General features: G+C 39.2%; 1 protein-coding gene across 1 annotated transcript in view; it reads left to right on the forward strand.

Moving 5' to 3' along the window:
- LOC138026712 (alpha-actinin-1-like) overlaps positions 1–20,000 on the forward strand; it is a 57,917-nt gene that overhangs the window by 10,477 nt on the left and 27,440 nt on the right. The window contains exons 6-8 of the mRNA XM_068874160.1: positions 1,584–1,665; positions 19,227–19,312; positions 19,963–20,000. The exon at positions 19,963–20,000 is cut by the window's right edge and continues 55 nt beyond it. Coding sequence (XP_068730261.1) covers positions 1,584–1,665; positions 19,227–19,312; positions 19,963–20,000 — 206 coding nt within the window. The remainder of the gene's footprint in view (positions 1–1,583; positions 1,666–19,226; positions 19,313–19,962) is intronic.

Below are 20,000 nucleotides of genomic sequence, written 5' to 3' on the forward strand. Positions count from 1 at the left end.
TTCAAATCAGGTCCTGACTATCCTTAGTTTTAAAACAGCGTTAATATATACCACTTATTAACCAAGAGTGAGGTCATTACAGGCAAATCTTGGACCGAGGCCTTGATGTATTGACTTCGCTATCGCTCGGTCAATGTGTCAAAGCCGAGCTCTGAGATTTCCCTGTAATGACTGAACGGATGAGGTTAATAAGTTATTTATTACATGGCCTTTTTAGCACTATTCTTAAAAAGAATACAACAAACACCGGAAGTAATTTTCCACATCCGCTTGCACGCACAAGAGGTCATTCAAAGTCGTGTTCACTGAATCGAAACGAACCTGCTGATGCAATCGAAACCACAAGACGCAGTTTCTTTGACAATGAGACAGTTTTTCTCTTTATTATGTCAAGATCTGGGGCAAATTTAACCACTTAAATTTAAAAAAAACACACTGACCTTTGTTTACAAGTGTTTGACCCTTAAAAGTTCTTCCAGTGGAAAGTCCCAAAATCTGAACATTTGTCTTATTTATCTGGCCAAGAAAACGGTAACAACACTTCATATCCCTTGATGTTTTTTTCAGTGTTGTCACTTTTCTGTTCTTAACAAACTTTTGTAATTCCTCGACTGTTACCGAAGTTTTTGTCTTTGTGAGTGATAACTTTGCTCATGTTGTTTTGCTCAGTTTTGGCCTGTTCTTCATTCTTTGGATAATAAAATTCGCTCTTGCTGTGGCTCTCTTTGTGGCTTATACTAAAGAAGTATCTGTATCCTGTTGTCCATATTTTTTGTTGTTTTCGCCCACGTGCTTGTAGATTTTACTCTCAACTCAAAAGAGCCGTTGAGCTGAGAAAAATTTTCATAATGCCCGGTCATTACAAAAAAATCTTGCCCGCTCAGCAGCCAATCAGAGTGTATGTACTATTGTATTCATATAATAAAAGGCGGTTGTGTTGAGTAATGTCTATGTAAAACGGTGGCTATGTTAATGTCGCAAACTGGTCCATGAAATTGTAATCTATTTTCATGTTCTACATCAGAAAATTGTTTATTTTTCATGAAACAAGCTGTGACACAAAATCAATAGTGCTTAATACAGCTTGGGCAAAATTTATGATGTTTAAAGTTCACAAATAATCTCTGGAGGCTTTGCAATGAACAGCTGTGTTGAAAGAGTACATGCAGGTGGTGAGAATAAAGAAATCTCTTTATTTACCAAGGCCCATTGCAGTAAGGCAGCCTGTCAAGTCAAAAAAGTTTTTGTTGATTATTTTCTGCTAATTTTGACGTCCCTGCTTCTTGACGCTTGGGTTTTTCCTGGTTGCTTTTATCATCTTTATTTACTTTGTTTTACAAAAAAATATAACGTAATGTAATATATAGGTTCCCCCACCCCCTGCAGAACTCTTGTGACCTCCTGTGCAAAACTTTTGTGAAATGCCTACTATAAAGGTTAAAATTTGCCTGATGCATGATTATTGAAACAATGTTGCATTGTTTCTATGTTGGATGAGGTTATTTTTCAGTTTTTATTTTGTAAACATTGTCATTACCACATGTGATTGTTGCCCTAACAATTCTATGGTATACTTAATTCAGGATGATCCCTTGGGAAACCTGAATTTAGCCTTTGAGGTTGCTGATAAACAATTGGACATTCCAAGGATGTTGGATGCTGAAGGTTAGTTTCCTAAGTTTCCAAATAAAAAATATTTCAGTTAAGCTTTATGTTTAAAATTATCAGTCAGACAAATCAAGTGAAGCAGTTAGATTCAAATCAAATACATGTTAGTTGTCGATAAGAGGAAAAACCAGAGTACCTGAAGAAAAGAAAAAAACAAATAAAGTTCAGTTACACATTATTAATTTGTTGGGGGGCAGCTATGTGAGTCACTCCTCTTTGATCAAATTGTTTTGCCTAAGAGTTGGCAGTTTTTAAATCCATCTCAGCCACATTGTTGTTCCTGTAATCAAGGAAGTCTTCATCCAGTTGTTTAAAATGGCCACCATGCGTGGATAAGAGTTTAGCCTTAGTTACTTAAAAGGTATAAAATTATGTCGTGTGAAGTACACTTTATATTGTTAATTAAATTTTGGCCAAGAGTTTTGTCCATGCTTTTACTTAGCTGCATTTAGAGTGTGCATAATTTCTTGTACACAGTCATTACAAATTACCGAAACCTTTGCACATTTTGTTGGGTAGTGATTTGTCCACCCTGTGTTGGATTTCGTTACAATCTTATCCAAGGGGCGAGATGAAGTAATGGTTTCTGTTTTAGCAACATATTGAGAGGTATAAGATCCCCGAAGAACAACTTCTGTTTCTTGATTACCCTTCAAACTTCATCCGGTGATATATTGATATGCACAGAAGTAGAAACTATCAAGGGGGTGGCTCTTAACTACCATACCGTTTCTATGGACCTCTTCAAATTAATAGTCATTTCTTGTATTCCCTGAACTGTGCGGTAATCCTTTTATACCAAGTGTGTTCTATTTAACATTCCTTTTTATGGTTCAACTCACAGGCACATTTCGTAAATCACATGACCTAAACAGAAACTGCCAAAAAGACTCAGGGAGTTAACTATGTTTTTCACATATTTTTAACGCAACAGCATGAGAACATTTTGACGCAAAATCTGTAGCATGGATTTTAAATAAATTATTTCTCAAAAACATTATGATGTCATAAGGCCCTCCTTTGATACACTTTCAAAATATCAGTTCCATTTTTTGTCCAAATTGAAATTCCATGCTACAGTTTACCAAAACTGATGGGATGGTTCCCTTCTGGTGAAAAGAACGGCCTCTTCCTTTCATTTCCTGGAAGCTTTTACCTGTTTTTCACTGAAACACCAGGCAGAGGAATGGGACTAGTTGTGCATGCGCCTTCTCATTAAGAAGTGATGTCAGATTTCTGTTGAAAGAGTTACTTTTTAGAAATATCTATGCAACCCTTTTTGTAGTGCTCTTTACTAAAAAGCTTCCTTAGCAACTATTGCCTTTCTGTAGTTAAGTGCCACACCCCTTAATGTTGTTTTTGATTGCTATCTATTTTCTGTGAAGAAAGAAAGAAAGGTTCAGTATGCTGTTGTTTGTAGAGTGTTACTAGGATTTTGAAGCTCATTGAATTCATTTGCATGAATTAGCTTGCTATGTTACTATCTAAGTTGCTTTGACCTTCCAAAATCGGCATACATCAGACTGCCTTTCCTGAAAAGGCAGTCTGATGTAATCTGCCTAAGTTTAAGTCCCATTCTGACCACAAGTTATTTATTGTCGTGGGAACCTATCCTGGGTCTCTGAATACTTGTAAATTACCAATAAGACTGCCTCTTGCTGGTTGGCTTTTAAAATTTGTGCTGTATGTTCTGATGATTTTTTTCATATACCTTAATCGTTGAATAGTTCTGGCTTACAAAACCGTTATTCGCTCAACCTGAGGTGAGTGATTTGAGTTGCTCTGAGTCGATCTGGTCCGACTTTTGTACAGTACCACCTGATAGTATTGACCCCTCAGGACAAGGCAATACCTCGTCATTGCCACGGGTAGTGGTCGTATGCCACCGAGGTAGGCCAATCTTTTTCCCTCAGTAAAACCGAGGTGTAGTTTGCTGCGGGAAAGTTACAGTGATCTGTTGCACTTGTCATTAAATGGTATGTGTGCGTGAGATGTTTTTTTGCTTTTGAAAAAGGCGTGTCTAGAAAATGCTGATATAGAAAATGCAGACCCGCAGACCTAGAAAACGCAGAAAATAATGCTTCCTTGGCAATCACTATTACACACTAAATTCTGACCAATTCAGTTTCGTGACAAATATAATGACTTTTTGCCTCTGTGATTTATGTGGACTAGCCTCAAAACCTGTGTTGAAAATATGTCGCTATATCGCTAGATAACGGTATAAACCTAACCAAGCCTACAGCTTGGTTAGACTGCTTACCCTAAGACTGTTAAGTGTTGTCCAATTCACTAAGTATTAAAGTTCCTGGAATTTACTAACTTGCTATGCACAGCCGATGGCATATGATGTCTCATGTGATGTGTACGTTTGTAAACAGTTAACATGAATGACTAAACTCTTCCTTAATTAATTAATAAGTGTTTTGTGTGCTTACTTTAAGGTTGGCCCTTGCTTAATCGGGTATTTCCAAATATTTGCTGTTAAAGTAAGGAAATTAATTTTACTTATGATGCAATTCTGCCCGAAGGAATTTTGTTTACTTGTGTAGGTCCGCTAACTTGCCTTATATAACTGATTTTTTTTTTTGGCATAAACATAACTTTACAAAACACTTTTTAAGTAACGAAATAATATTACTAACACTAAATGGCTATTTGCTAGGTCTGCATTTGCTAGGTCTTCTTTTTTTAGATCTGCGTTTTCCAGGTCTGCATTTTCTAGACACCCTGAAAAAGGTTCGATTGTATCTTTTTTCGTCTAGGCCTGACCTTATTTTATATGGAGACTTGAAATTCAAACTTGTGCGATTGTCTTCATTTTATCTTCACCATTTTGGTGAGAAGTATAGGCGGCAATCGCTGCCAAAAATACAAGAAATTGAAATGGAACAGAGAAAACAGACTGAAATGGTTTAGTGATGGTTTGCCAAATGAAATAAGTGGTTTTGAAATAAACCTGTCGAAAAACAAAAGGTTAAGTGTTCTTTTGTCAAGCAGTTTAGTCAAACTTGAAATGGTTTAGATTGTTTTGAAATGGTTCAAATAATGATGTTAAAACAGAACAGACTAATTCAAATTGGTTTATTCAACTGAGAATCCATCCGTGGACAAAATATGAAATTATCAGGGGAGGAACTTTCCGAGCAAAAGGTCCCTGGTTAGATTCTCGGTGACTTCAACCTCTGTTTCAACTTTCCTCTGATCCGTGTAGCTATAGCTTTAAATATCCGTAAAACAGAGCACTGACAGAGGGGGGAGGGCGGTGTGGTAAAGGACGCACTGTTGGCTTCATTGATACCACTTTCGTAACTGAAGGAACTACCGGCATTAATTCAAGTGCCTTTACTTTACTTTACTAGGTCTGACAATAAATGATCATGTGCCCTGTAGCAGAATGGTTTACTCAAAGAAGGCACGATTCAGCTAAGTGAAAAATGACTTAACTCATCAGCAAATGGCTTAATCAAGTGTCAAATGGTTTAAGTGACTGGCAATTGAGTCAGTGCAAGGTCAAATGGACAAGACAAGACTGAAATGGTTTTAAATTAGTTAAGGAACAGTGCAACTAGTTCAAGGACGACTTAAGTAACCGGCAAATGGTTTAATGGCCGGGCAAGTGATTCGGTGCAATGTGAAATGGACAAGACAATACTGAAATGGTTTTGGTAAAGAACGAACGGTTCAACTAATAGATTGACGACTTAACTCATTGGGAAATGGTTTCATCAAGTATCAAATGGTTTAATAGATGGGCAAGTGATTCAGTGCAAGGTCAAGTGGACAAGTCAAGACTGAAATGATTTAGTCGATGGGGGGTCTGACATAAATATCTGTCGTCAGCCCGATAAAACTTGGCACGAACCTGACAAGCTTTTTGTTCTCCGGGTGAAATTGTTTTCTTCCTCAAGAGCAGGGCTAAATGTAACTGATTAATGATGTCCACAGCATGAAGATAAACAAGATAAGGTCCTGTGTCCCAGTTCAGAGTTGTCTTCTCGATAGCTTTACTCTGTTTTTTTTATGTGAAATGGAAACTGTGTCAAAGTGGCGTTTTGTAAAGAGCATAGTCTCCTTCACAGCCGTCTTTCAGGATGTCACACAATGAGCTTTGCGTGACATCCTGACCATTGACTACAAGAGTGACTAAAAAGAAGGGTTTTTAAGGTAATTGTCTTGAAAATGACTTACTATCCAGATTTTTGTCAAACTTGGCACAATCATTTGATATTCATACACAGGACACAAAAAAAGTGAATAAAAAGATGGTGTCACCATGCTTGTTTTTGCGCTGCATGCCCTTTATTCCAAGTACTTAAAAATTACATGACACACTGGTCTCTTTTGGTGATCGACCTTCCCACACGCTTGTCGTGGGAGAACGGCTGTGCTGTTCCCAACCCAGCTTATCACATTAGTTTTGTGGAGCTGTCACTTTAAAGGGGTGTCTAAGACACCCTCTTGGTATGTTAGCTACACTATGCTGATGAGGCCCAGCAAGGCTGAAACAGCTGTCCATGGCTGCTAATTGACCGGGTGAAATGGTTGTGTGCATGCGTGATGTGTTGGTGACACCGGGTTGGTGTTTGTCACCTTGCTATTTTTGTTGTTCTTAGAAAAAAGGGGCATGCAGCGTGAAAAGAAGCATGGTGACACCATCTTTGTATTGCCTTATTTAAGTGTCCTGTGTCTGAATATCAATAATTTTGCCAAGTTTGTCAAAAATCTGGATGGTACGTCATTTAGCAAGGCAATTACCTTAAGGACCCTTCTTTTTAGTCAGTCATGTAGTCAATGGTCAGGGTGTCACGCAAAGCTCGTTGTGTGACATCCTAAAAGACGGCTGTGAAGGAGACTATGCTCTTTACAAAACCCCACTTTGACACAGTTTGCGTTTCACATACAAAAACAGAGTAAAGCTATCGAGAAGACAACTGTGAACTGGGGCATAGGACCTTATCTTGTTTATCTTCATGCTATGGACATCATTAATCAGTTACATTTAGCGCTTAGTTACATTTAGCCCTGCTCTCGAAAAACAAAAAGAATACTTCATCCAAAAACAAGGAAGGAAACAATTTGACCCGGAGAAGAAAAAGCCTGCCAGGTTCGTGCCAAGTGTTATCAAGCTGACGACAGATATTTACGTCAGAGCCTCCGTCGACTAAGTTATTTCAGTCTTGGCTTGTCCATTTGACCTTGCACTGAATCACTTGCACGACTATTAAACCATTTGACACTTGATTAAACCATATGCCAGTGAGTTAAGTCGTCCGTTGATCAGTTGAACTGTTCATTGTTTAACTAAACCATTTCAGTCTTGTCTTGTCCATTTGACATTGCACCGAATCACTTGTCAGGCCATTAAACCAATTTTGCCGGTGAGTTAAGTTGTTCGTCAACTGAATGAACCGTTCCTTCTTTAACTAAATCATTGCAGTCTTGTCTTGTCCATTTGACTTTGCACTGAATTTCGATTGCCCGTACCTTAAACTATTTGACACTCGATTAAACCATTTACTGGTGAGTGAAGTCATTTGTCAATTAGCTCAATCGTGCCTTGTATTGATTAAACCATTCTGCTATGGGGCACAAGATCATTTGTTGTCAGACCTGATCATTTCACATTTTGTCTACGGATGGATTCTCAGTTGAATAAACCAATTTGAATTAGTCTGTTCCATTTTAACATCAGCGTCTCAACCATTGAAAACAATCTAAAGCATTTCAATTTTGACTAAATCGTTTCACAAAAGAACTCTTAACCTTTTGTATTTTGACAGTTTCATTTAAAAAACGGCTTATTTCATTTGGCAAACCATCACTTAACCATTTCTGTTTTCTCTGTTTCATTTCAATTTCTTGTATTTTTGAAATGAACCTGTCGAAAAACAAAAAATTAAGTGTTCTTTTGTGAAGCAGTTTAGTCAAACTTGAAATGGTTTAGATTGTTTTGAAATGGTTCAAATAATGATGTTAAAACAGAACAGAGTAATTCAAATTGGTTTATTCAACTGAGAATCCATCCGTGGACAAAATATGAAATTATCAGGGGAGAAGCTTTCCGAGCAAAAGGTCCCTGGTTAGATTCTCGGTGACTTCAACCTCTGTTTCAACTTTCCTCTGATCCGTGTAGCTATAGCTTTAAATATCCGTAAAACAGAGCACTGACAGAGGGGGGAGGGCGGTGTGGTAAAGGACGCACCGTCGGCTTCATTGATACCACTTTCGTAACTGAAGGAACTACCGACATTAATTCAAGTGCCTTTACTTTACTTTACTAGGTCTGACAATAAATGATCATGTGCCCTGTAGCAGAATGGTTTACTCAAAGAAGGCACGATTCAGCTAAGTGAAAAATGACTTAACTCATCGGCAAATGGCTTAATCAAGTGTCAAATGGTTTAAGTGACTGGCAATTGAGTCAGTGCAAGGTCAAATGGACAAGACAAGACTAAAATGGTTTTAAATTAGTTAAGGAACAGTGCAACTAGTTCAAGGACGACTTAAGTAACCGGCAAATGGTTTAATGGCCGGGCAAGTGATTCGGTGCAATGTGAAATGGACAAGACAATACTGAAATGGTTTTGGTAAAGAACGAACGGTTCAACTAATAGATTGACGACTTAACTCATTGGGAAATGGTTTCATCAAGTGTCAAATGGTTTAATAGATGGGCAAGTGATTCAGTGCAAGGTCAAATGGACAAGTCAAGACTGAAATGATTTAGTCGATGGGGGGTCTGACATAAATATCTGTCGTCAGCCCGATAAAACTTGGCACGAACCTGACAAGCTTTTTGTTCTCCGGGTGAAATTGTTTTCTTCCTCAAGAGCAGGGCTAAATGTAACTGATTAATGATGTCCACAGCATGAAGATAAACAAGATAAGGTCCTGTGTCCCAGTTCAGAGTTGTCTTCTCGATAGCTTTACTCTGTTTTTTTTATGTGAAATGGAAACTGTGTCAAAGTGGCGTTTTGTAAAGAGCATAGTCTCCTTCACAGCCGTCTTTCAGGATGTCACACAATGAGCTTTGCGTGACATCCTGACCATTGACTACAAGAGTGACTAAAAAGAAGGGTTTTTAAGGTAATTGTCTTGAAAATGACTTACTATCCAGATTTTTGTCAAACTTGGCACAGTAATTTGATATTCATACACGGGACACAAAAAAAGTGAATAAAAAGATGGTGTCACGATGCTTGTTTTTGCGCTGCATGCCCTTTATTCCAAGTACTTAAAAATTACGTGACACACTGGTCTCTTTTGGTGATCGACCTTCCCACACGCTTGTCGTGGGAGAACGGCTGTGCTGTTCCCAACCCAGCTTATCACATTAGTTTTGTGGAGCTGTCACTTTAAAGGGGTGTCTAAGACACCCTCTTGGTATGTTAGCTACGCTATGCTGATGAGGCCCTGCAAGGCTTAAACAGCTGTCCATGGCTGCTAATTGACCGGGTGAAATGGTTGTGTGCATGCGTGATGTGTTGGTGACACCGGGTTGGTGTTTGTCACCTTGCTATTTTTGTTGTTCTTAGAAAAAAGGGGCATGCAGCGTGAAAAGAAGCATGGTGACACCATCTTTGTATTGCCTTATTTAAGTGTCCTGTGTCTGAATATCAATAATTTTGCCAAGTTTGTCAAAAATCTGGATGGTACGTCATTTAGCAAAGCAATTACCTTAAGGACCCTTCTTTTTAGTCAGTCATGTAGTCAATGGTCAGGGTGTCACGCAAAGCTCATTGTGTGATATCCTGAAAAACGGCTGTGAAGGAGACTATGCTCTTTACAAAACCCCACTTTGACACAGTTTGCGTTTCACATACAAAAACAGAGTAAAGCTATCGAGAAGACAACTGTGAACTGGGGCATAGGACCTTATCTTGTTTATCTTCATGCTATGGACATCATTAATCAGTTAAATTTAGCCCTTAGTTACATTTAGCCCTGCTCTCGAAAAACAAAAAGAATACTTCATCCAAAAACAAGGAAGGAAACAATTTGACCCGGAGAAGAAAAAGCCTGCCAGGTTCGTGCCAAGTGTTATCAAGCTGACGACAGATATTTACGTCAGAGCCTCCGTCGACTAAGTTATTTCAGTCTTGGCTTGTCCATTTGACCTTGCACTGAATCACTTGCCCGACTATTAAACCATTTGACACTTGATTAAACCATATGCCAGTGAGTTAAGTCGTCCGTTGATCAGTTGAACTTTTCATTGTTTAACTAAACCATTTCAGTCTTGTCTTGTCCATTTGACATTGCACCGAATCACTTGTCAGGCCATTAAACCAATTTTGCCGGTGAGTTAAGTTGTTCGTCAACTGAATGAACCGTTCCTTCTTTAACTAAATCATTGCAGTCTTGTCTTGTCCATTTGACTTTGCACTGAATTTCGATTGCCCGTACCTTAAACTATTTGACACTCGATTAAACCATTTGCTGGTGAGTGAATTCATTTGTCAATTAGCTCAATCGTGCCTTGTATTGATTAAACCATTCTGCTATGGGGCACAAGATCATTTGTTGTCAGACCTGATCATTTCACATTTTGTCTACGGATGGATTCTCAGTTGAATAAACCAATTTGAATTAGTCTGTTCCATTTTAACATCAGCGTCTCAACCATTGAAAACAATCTAAAGCATTTCAATTTTGACTAAATCGTTTCACAAAAGAACTCTTAACCTTTTGTATTTTGACAGTTTCATTTAAAAAACGGCTTATTTCATTTGGCAAACCATCACTTAACCATTTCTGTTTTCTCTGTTTCATTTCAATTTCTTGTATTTTTGAAATGAACCTGTCGAAAAACAAAAAATTAAGTGTTCTTTTGTGAAGCAGTTTAGTCAAACTTGAAATGGTTTAGATTGTTTTGAAATGGTTCAAATAATGATGTTAAAACAGAACAGAGTAATTCAAATTGGTTTATTCAACTGAGAATCCATCCGTGGACAAAATATGAAATAATCAGGGGAGAAGCTTTCCGAGCAAAAGGTCCCTGGTTAGATTCTCGGTGACTTCAACCTCTGTTTCAACTTTTCTCTGATCCGTGTAGCTATAGCTTTAAATATCCGTAAAACAGAGCACTGACAGAGGGGGGAGGGCGGTGTGGTAAAGGACGCACCGTCGGCTTCATTGATACCACTTTCGTAACTGAAGGAACTACCGACATTAATTTAAGTGCCTTTACTTTACTTTACTAGGTCTGACAATAAATGATCATGTGCCCTGTAGCAGAATGGTTCACTCAAAGAAGGCACGATTCAGCTAAGTGAAAAATGACTTAACTCATCGGCAAATGGCTTAATCAAGTGTCAAATGGTTTAAGTGACTGGCAATTGAGTCAGTGCAAGGTCAAATGGACAAGACAAGACTGAAATGGTTTTAAATTAGTTAAGGAACAGTGCAACTAGTTCAAGGACGACTTAAGTAACCGGCAAATGGTTTAATGGCCGGGCAAGTGATTCGGTGCAATGTGAAATGGACAAGACAATACTGAAATGGTTTTGGTAAAGAACGAACGGTTCAACTAATAGATTGACGACTTAACTCATTGGGAAATGGTTTCATCAAGTGTCAAATGGTTTAATAGATGGGCAAGTGATTCAGTGCAAGGTCAAATGGACAAGTCAAGACTGAAATGATTTAGTCGATGGGGGGTCTGACATAAATATCTGTCGTCAGCCCGATAAAACTTGGCACGAACCTGACAAGCTTTTTGTTCTCCGGGTGAAATTGTTTTCTTCCTCAAGAGCAGGGCTAAATGTAACTGATTAATGATGTCCACAGCATGAAGATAAACAAGATAAGGTCCTGTGTCCCAGTTCAGAGTTGTCTTCTCGATAGCTTTACTCTGTTTTTTTTATGTGAAATGGAAACTGTGTCAAAGTGGCGTTTTGTAAAGAGCATAGTCTCCTTCACAGCCGTCTTTCAGGATGTCACACAATGAGCTTTGCGTGACATCCTGACCATTGACTACAAGAGTGACTAAAAAGAAGGGTCCTTAAGGTACCGTATTTACCCGTGTATAAGTCGATCCCATGTATAAGTCGACCCCCCATTTTTGATGGCAAAAAACACAATTTCTTAATTTCTTTGTCAAATGTTCATGGGACACTAATCTTGTATTCTTCGATTTCTGGAAATGTGGATATACAAAAAAATCAGGGCCTCAAGCGCTTAATAGTTTTGTTGTTCAGCAGCTGTTGTATATGCGGGCGTTTTGTCCTTGAGTTTCGAAAAAGTTCTCTGAAAATCGAACATGTAAACCTCAAACTCACCTTTTTCGTTGTTTAAGGATAAAGGGCTTTAGAGGATAAGCACAATGCAACATCACAGAAGCAGGAGTAAATCTTTGAAAATAACTTGCGAGCGATGCGAAAATGTGCAAGGTTTAATTGGTCCTTGACTTACACTTTCTCAAATGACAAACAAAACAAAACTCATAAACCAAACAATACGAAGTTAGCAAAAGCATTTAAATCTGCCAGGTTTGCATAAAGAATAAAAAACAATCATTACCAACCAGCATTTTCACGCAAACACGAGTGATGATGCTTGCACGCAAACACGAGGTATTGCGCCAGGTTACTAAGCCATTGAACGATCGTGTTTTAATTCGAAGAAACAGAAATGCCTTATAGAGCTTTCTGCCTTTGGAAAACGAAAATTTCCAGTGTCTATTTCATATTTGTGCTTGTGAGTATCTTCAACATTTAGAGTTGGACAAATCCTTTTTTTATTTCAACTGGAATTGCTTACATTCGTTTTGAAGTCTTTTGTCATTCATTTTGAAGTCTTTTACAATGTACGTCGGCTTTTGTCCATTGCATTCGTTGTGCCTAAGACAACATTATTATGTTAATTTTGAATAAATTACTTAGCTGGAACTTGGCTCAAAATCTTTGACCCGTGTATAAGTCGAGGGCGATTTTTGGAGCTTCTTTTGAGGCCATAAAAGGTCGACTTATACACGGGTAAATACGGTAATTGTCTTGAAAATGACTTACTATCCAGATTTTTGTCAAACTTGGCACAGTAATTTGATATTCATACACGGGACACAAAAAAAGTGAATAAAAAGATGGTGTCACCATGCTTGTTTTTGCGCGGCATGCCCTTTATTCCAAGTACTTAAAAATTACGTGACACACTGGTCTCTTTTGGTGATCGACCTTCCCACACGCTTGTCGTGGGAGAACGGCTGTGCTGTTCCCAACCCAGCTTATCACATTAGTTTTGTGGAGCTGTCACTTTAAAGGGGTGTCTAAGACACCCTCTTGGTATGTTAGCTACGCTATGCTGATGAGGCCCAGCAAGGCTGAAACAGCTGTCCATGGCTGCTAATTGACCGGGTGAAATGGTTGTGTGCATGCGTGATGTGTTGGTGACACCGGGTTGGTGTTTGTCACCTTGCTATTTTTGTTGTTCTTAGAAAAAAGGGGCATGCAGCGTGAAAAGAAGCATGGTGACACCGTCTTTGTATTGCCTTATTTAAGTGTCCTGTGTCTGAATATCAATAATTTTGCCAAGTTTGTCAAAAATCTGGATGGTACGTCATTTAGCAAAGCAATTACCTTAAGGACCCTTCTTTTTAGTCAGTCATGTAGTCAATGGTCAGGGTGTCACGCAAAGCTCATTGTGTGATATCCTGAAAAACGGCTGTGAAGGAGACTATGCTCTTTACAAAACCCCACTTTGACACAGTTTGCGTTTCACATACGAAAACAGAGTAAAGCTATCGAGAAGACAACTGTGAACTGGGGCATAGGACCTTATCTTGTTTATCTTCATGCTATGGACATCATTAATCAGTTACATTTAGCCCTTAGTTACATTTAGCCCTGCTCTCGAAAAACAAAAAGAATACTTCATCCAAAAACAAGGAAGGAAACAATTTGACCCGGAGAAGAAAAAGCCTGCCAGGTTCGTGCCAAGTGTTATCAAGCTGACGACAGATATTTACGTCAGAGCCTCCGTCAACTAAGTTATTTCAGTCTTGGCTTGTCCATTTGACCTTGCACTGAATCACTTGCCCGACTATTAAACCATTTGACACTTGATTAAACCATATGCCAGTGAGTTAAGTCGTTCGTTGATTAGTTGAACTTTTCATTGTTTAACTAAACCAATTCAGTCTTGTCTTGTCCATTTGACATTGCACTGAATCACTTGTCAGGCCATTAAACCATTTGCCGGTGAGTTAAGTTGTTCGTCAACTGAATGAACCGTTCCTTCTTTAACTAAATCATTGCAGTCTTGTCTTGTCCATTTGACTTTGCACTGAATTTCGATTGCCTGTACCTTAAACTATTTGACACTCGATTAAACCATTTGCTGGTGAGTGAAGTCATTTGTCAATTAGCTCAATCGTGCCTTGTATTGATTAAACCATTCTGCTATGGGGCACAAGATCATTTGTTGTCAGACCTGATCATTTCACATTTAGTCTACGGATGGATTCTCAGTTGAATAAACCAATTTGTATTATTGTGTTCCATTTTAACATCAGTGTCTCAACCATTCATCTCAACCATTGAAAACAATCTAAACCATTTCAATTTTGACTAAATCGCTTCACAAAAGAAGTCTTAACCTTTTGTATTTTGACAGTTTCTTTTAAAAAACGGCTTATTTCATTTGGCAAACCATCACTAAACCATTTCTGTTTTCTCTGTTTCATATCAATTTCTTGTATTTCTGATGCCGCCACCCATAAAGAAGCAAGTATTCCTTCCACATATTATTGTTAAACTTGTCAAATTTCATTTTTAATAGATGCATTCTTGCAAAGCTTCGGAGCCTCTGTCGGCACTATTTTGAGACCAAATGTAGGGTAAGCACTTTCTGAGCCAATGACCCAACATGCCGGTGCTTATCCCTGGTTTTTGTAGCATATAAAGCGACTAGGAGTCTTTTTAACTACCCCTGGAAGGGATGCTAGTCCATTGCAGGGTTACTCCCAGCATTTCGCCAGTACCCATTTATACACCTAGGTGAAGAGAGGCACCGTGGGAGTAAAGTGTTTTGCCCAAGAACACAACACAGCGTACCAACCAAACGTGCCGACGAATGATTTAAGAATGGTTTCTTTTTTTATCGCTTTCATCATCATCATCATCAATCCAATTTTGATCCAAGTTTTATGCCGTAAACAGGGGTGGCCGGATTTACCCCACTTTGTCAGCAATCTTTCTAACTCCCACTCTCCATCGCACTCGATTCATGGCATCCTTTTTCTCCAAACAAACACTCTTGCTCTCCTTGTCCACTTGCGTCTTCCTTCCTCATCACATGCCCATACCATCTCACTCCATTTGCCTTTGCCATCTGAACCACTGTTTCCTTCCATCCCAACATCTCCATTAGGGCCTCTGTCCTCTTTTGCTCCATCAGTTTTGCACCAGACATTGCTCTCTTAGTCCTTCTCAAAATTGCTATCTCATGTTCCCTCAGGCATCATGTCTTACTCCCATATAACATCGCCACTCTTACACAACTCCGATAAACCATTTCTTTCACCTTGAGCGAGAACCTTTTTGAGTTCAGCAACTCTCCACATTCCCTGAACTTCACCCAGCCAATTCTTGCTCTTGCTGTCACAGCTGCCTTGCAGCCACCACTTGCATTCACTCTATCCCCCAAATAACAGAAACCTCTCACCATTTCCACCTCTTCACACAACTCCTCCACCGGTTCCACTAATCCATCAGCTTGCTTCTTGCATCTTCCACACACAAAATCTCTTCCCAACCACGAGGTCACCCTCTTTACTTTCATGCATCTTCCATGGATCCATTTCCCACATTTCACACACAACACTGAATTCGCCATTACTCGCTTCCCACAACTACCACATGGATGTGCCTTACTCACAGACTTCTGCCCCCCTCACTACCACTTTTGTCTTCCTGAGGTTCACCTTCAGCCCCTTGCTCTCAAATGCCTCCTTCCATTTCCAGAACTTCTCCCTCAGCCCCTTCATCGTCTTACTCATCAAAACCAAGTCATCTGCTTACAACATCTCACTCATCAAACCATTTCTCACACTCTCCGTAACCACGTCAACTACAATCGCAAAAACTAACGGGGACAACACAGATCCCTGGTGCACACCGACTTTCACCTCAAACTCCTCGGACAACTCTGACTCGTGTCTTTGCACCTTGATACAAACTCATCACTGCTCTCACCATTGCCTCTGGTATACCTCTCTTCCTCATTGCCCACTCCAATACCTTTCTTGGAACCCTGTCAAATGCCTTCTCCAGGTCAACGAAGCACATATACAACTTCTTCTCCTTGTCTAAGTGCTCCTCTTGTAACCTCCTCAAAATGAACACTGCATCTATCGTTCCTTTGCCTGTCATAAAACTGAATTGCATCTTGTCCACTTTCACCATACGCCACAATCTCCTCTCTCGCACCTTTCCTACAATCTTCATTGCATGCTCTAGCAACTTCACCCCCCTATATGCCCCACAACTCATGGCATCCCCTTTCCCCTTGAAAATCAGTACCAACACTCAGCGCCCACTCATCCGGCATTCCTCCTCCATCCAACACACCCTGACACAGCTCTACCATCACACCAATCCAGATCTCCCCACTCGCCGCTATCATTTTAACTCTTATCCAGCAGCCTTTCCTGCTTTCATTTCCCCCATCGCCTTCACCACTTCTTCCCAACTAACCCTCTCAACTGGCCCTTCCACCAAGTCCGCTTCTACATTCTGATCCCATTCATTCTCTTCATTCATTTAAGAAAAGACTATGATTATTGGAGAAATGAATTCTCCTAATTATCTGAACGCTCATCGTTTGCATTTGAATTATAAAAAAAACACAAAACCAGCAAGCTAAGCGAAACAAACTCGGGAAATATTTAAGGTTTACCTGAAGAACGACATAATTCTTAACATGACATAGTCTGATGTTCAAACCATCTTTGCTCCCGTGCTCCCGTGCTCATGTTGCGCTTTCACTTGTAACTCTTTTGGCAGCCCGCCATCACTCATGATGAATTTTCATAAGCCACGCCGATATGCACCAATGATCAAATATTGACTGTGGTCACATCTGGGCTACTAACTATAGTGAAGACGGGAATACATGTAACTATAGTTAGCTATTTCGGTGATATGACCGCTTTTCTGTTCGCTCTAACTGTAGTTAGAAAATTTACGCCTCGGTGATCCAAAACAATACAGACTAACTGTAGTTATACCCAAGCAGGGTTCATGGGTTAGTCTTTCCCGGTAAGTTTACAAATAAACAACCAATCAGAATGTGACAGTTCTTTTCGCATGCGAGATGATCATATCTAAATAATGCAAAATAAAAACCAAGCCTGAAACAAGGGGAAAACCAAAAACAACAAACAAAAAATTTACGTACAACAAGGTAGCAACACGTGTTGCCTTGAAGCTTTTGTGCAGTAAGCTTGTATCTGCTGTGATGAATTCCAGGCCTTCCTCACAGGATTTTTTTCCTGAAACAAGCATCCGTTAAAATTCTCAATTTCAACAACAAATTATTATTACATGTTATCATGTTAAAGTACAATTCGAAATGACAGAAACATTTTCATCATGTAATTCCTTTTCAAATGCACACTTGTAACCAAAGAAAATATACTTGAAAACCGGAATAGATATACAACTTCATAATTGATAATAGACGCATGCTTCGTTGATTCCATCAGGTCACCCAGATCAGACTTTAGGCTGTCGCAAATGGCAGAAATAAATTTTGTGCATTTGACGTCGTTGTTGTTCGTTGTACCGATGTCAGCTTCATCCATTTTATAAAGCAAAGGCACCAGCCGTTACTTTGTGAACAGGAGTTCTTTTTTCGCTATATTATTATAAGCAATGTTGAATTTGACTTCATGCTCTCGCTGAAGCTCTTTCTGCTAGGCTGTTTCCTGTCTGGCCAAAACTTCTGGAAGTACTTTTTGTTGCATTGCTGCTTTTGATTTACTGCTACCAATACAAAAACAGTACTTGCAGTAAACATGGCTCTAACTCTGTAAATGCTTGATGAGTGTCTCATGTTTAACGTTCTTGCACCAATTGACCTTCCCTGCTAGGAGAGGTCTCTTATCTTTTTGCATTGTATGGGAAAAGAGACCTCTGCTATGGATCTTAACTCGCTTTTATCCAAACGCCGTCCACAACCTTGGACTGGACTCTTCAAACCGCATGCCCCACAATATGTTTGCTGACTGTGACTTAAACCCACTGTGTCTCGCACCTTCCTGTGCAGTAATTCTGCTGTTGTTAAGTGAGCCTAAACAGCATGAAGCATCACATGAGGATTTGGTCGCTAAGTAACCCCCGCACATGCTCAACAGAGTGAGTTTCGACCCATGGTTGAGGTCTCTGTTATTGTACTTGTCAGCCCAGCGAAGGCAAAAGAAAAGAGACCTCTGCTAGCAGGGAACCTTTGACTAAGGATGAAGCGCATGAATACACGGGGAAAGCTTTAATTATCTGCAGTGCATCAATTCTTTCTCTGAATCCCACTCTAGCTACTCAAATTTGTTAGACTCTGCTCTTTGAAAATGGTATGTTTTTCTTTTCTTGCTCATTCGCTTATCCTCTTTAGCTTTATCGCGGACTGATTTAGTGACGTAGTATCATTTGAGGCAGATTTATTCGCTTTCGTAGAATGTGAAGGCTCGCTCTTTAACAGAAAATTAGTGAATGCAAGACAATACAAGCGCGATGACTTAAATGGGATATAATTTACTTTTTTAACAATTTTCTTTCCTTGAAGAAAAAGGCTCATATTGTTGACCCTCTCTTGACCTTCCACTATCACAAACCTTTGACGTGTGCAATGAGCATGTGCTTTATTCATAGTCTTCATTTGTATGTGTCAGGGGAGTTTTAACAAAACAGAAGAGTATGAGATGGAATGAAACATCAACAGCAAGAATCTACCTTCACCGGCGTTAAGGGGGTTCTTTGAGAAAACTGGACAAATAAGCACACACCGATGAAAGGAAAATAATGTAACATTATTATTACGCTTATTAATAACATTATTATTATTGAAGCTTCTGTTTAGTGACTTACTACTCGGAGTATGCAAGTATAGTCAAGTGAGAAAGCAGAGAGGCAGTTCAGTCTTGCTGTACTTGAGCTAAATTAAGGTGCACGAGTGCTATTACACATGATTTTTTAGGCGCACAACCAAAAATTTAGTCGCGTGTGCGACCATTTGTTTGTTAACTTTGAGCCCTGTATAATCTGGCTTATCGAAAAGCAAAGTAAACAGAAACCCTTTCCAACTCCACCCGGAATTTTATTTACTGAGGGTTTACCGCGGTTGACTTTCCTGCGGCAACTTTAGAGCATAGCCCTAAATTTCCCTCGGCAGAAAATCAGCCTGCCGCAGGAATACCGAGGAAAAATCGCGACAGGGTGATGCAGCAATGACGCGGTAAATGGGTCAACACTTTCAGGCAGCATTGTACCTGCCCGTAAGAAAATTAAGGTAAACTGAGGCTGACATCTTTCAAAATCAAGCATGTTAACTGTATCTTTTAGAAATGGTCAACATGGCTAAGCCTGATGAAAGAGCTGTTATGACATATGTGTCTTCTTATTACCATGCATTTACCAGCTCACAGAAGGTAAATTCATAGATTTGATAGTTATACAATCTAAGTGGAGCTTTATTGCTTAATTGCGGTTCAAGTGTCTAAATGTGACAATGTACATGTAGTGTGATTAATTTGTGAGTATTTTACTCACAGCTGTAGTTCTTTAGTATTACCTTTCATGTCCTTCACAGCATGAACAAATTGGGCTAATAAATTCATGCCATGTGTAGTCTTTTTGGTTATATAAACTTTCAGTATTGTTACTGAGTTCTTTGAATTATATTGTGTTGCGAACTTACCTCAAGATTTTCAAATTGTTTATTTGTGGTATGTGAGGGCAGTAGTTAACAGTACAATCATGGCATTCTGTGAAAGTTCAGTAATTAAATTATTTGAGTTTTCATGGGGGGCCACCAGATGCCTATTTCTCAAAGAACGGACTGGAAAACTGAGGATATCACCATAATTCTCAACATAATTATCTAGTCTCTTGGGTGCACCAAGAAGTCAGTCAGGCTATTAAATTGGCCAGATAGTCGGTGTATAAGTTACAGGTATATGATAAGTAACCAACGCAGCTTTCATGTAATGAACCAACTAACTAAATTTTTGTTTCCTTTTCACCTCTATTTTGAACCAACTTGTCCTTTGTATTACATGTATGAATATTTTATTTACAGGCTGAAACAGCAGCTAAGCGTATTGGCAAGGTGCTTAC

This window comes from Montipora capricornis, chromosome 12 (assembly GCF_036669925.1).
Source record: "Montipora capricornis isolate CH-2021 chromosome 12, ASM3666992v2, whole genome shotgun sequence".
Taxonomy (NCBI): Eukaryota; Metazoa; Cnidaria; class Anthozoa; order Scleractinia; family Acroporidae; genus Montipora; species Montipora capricornis.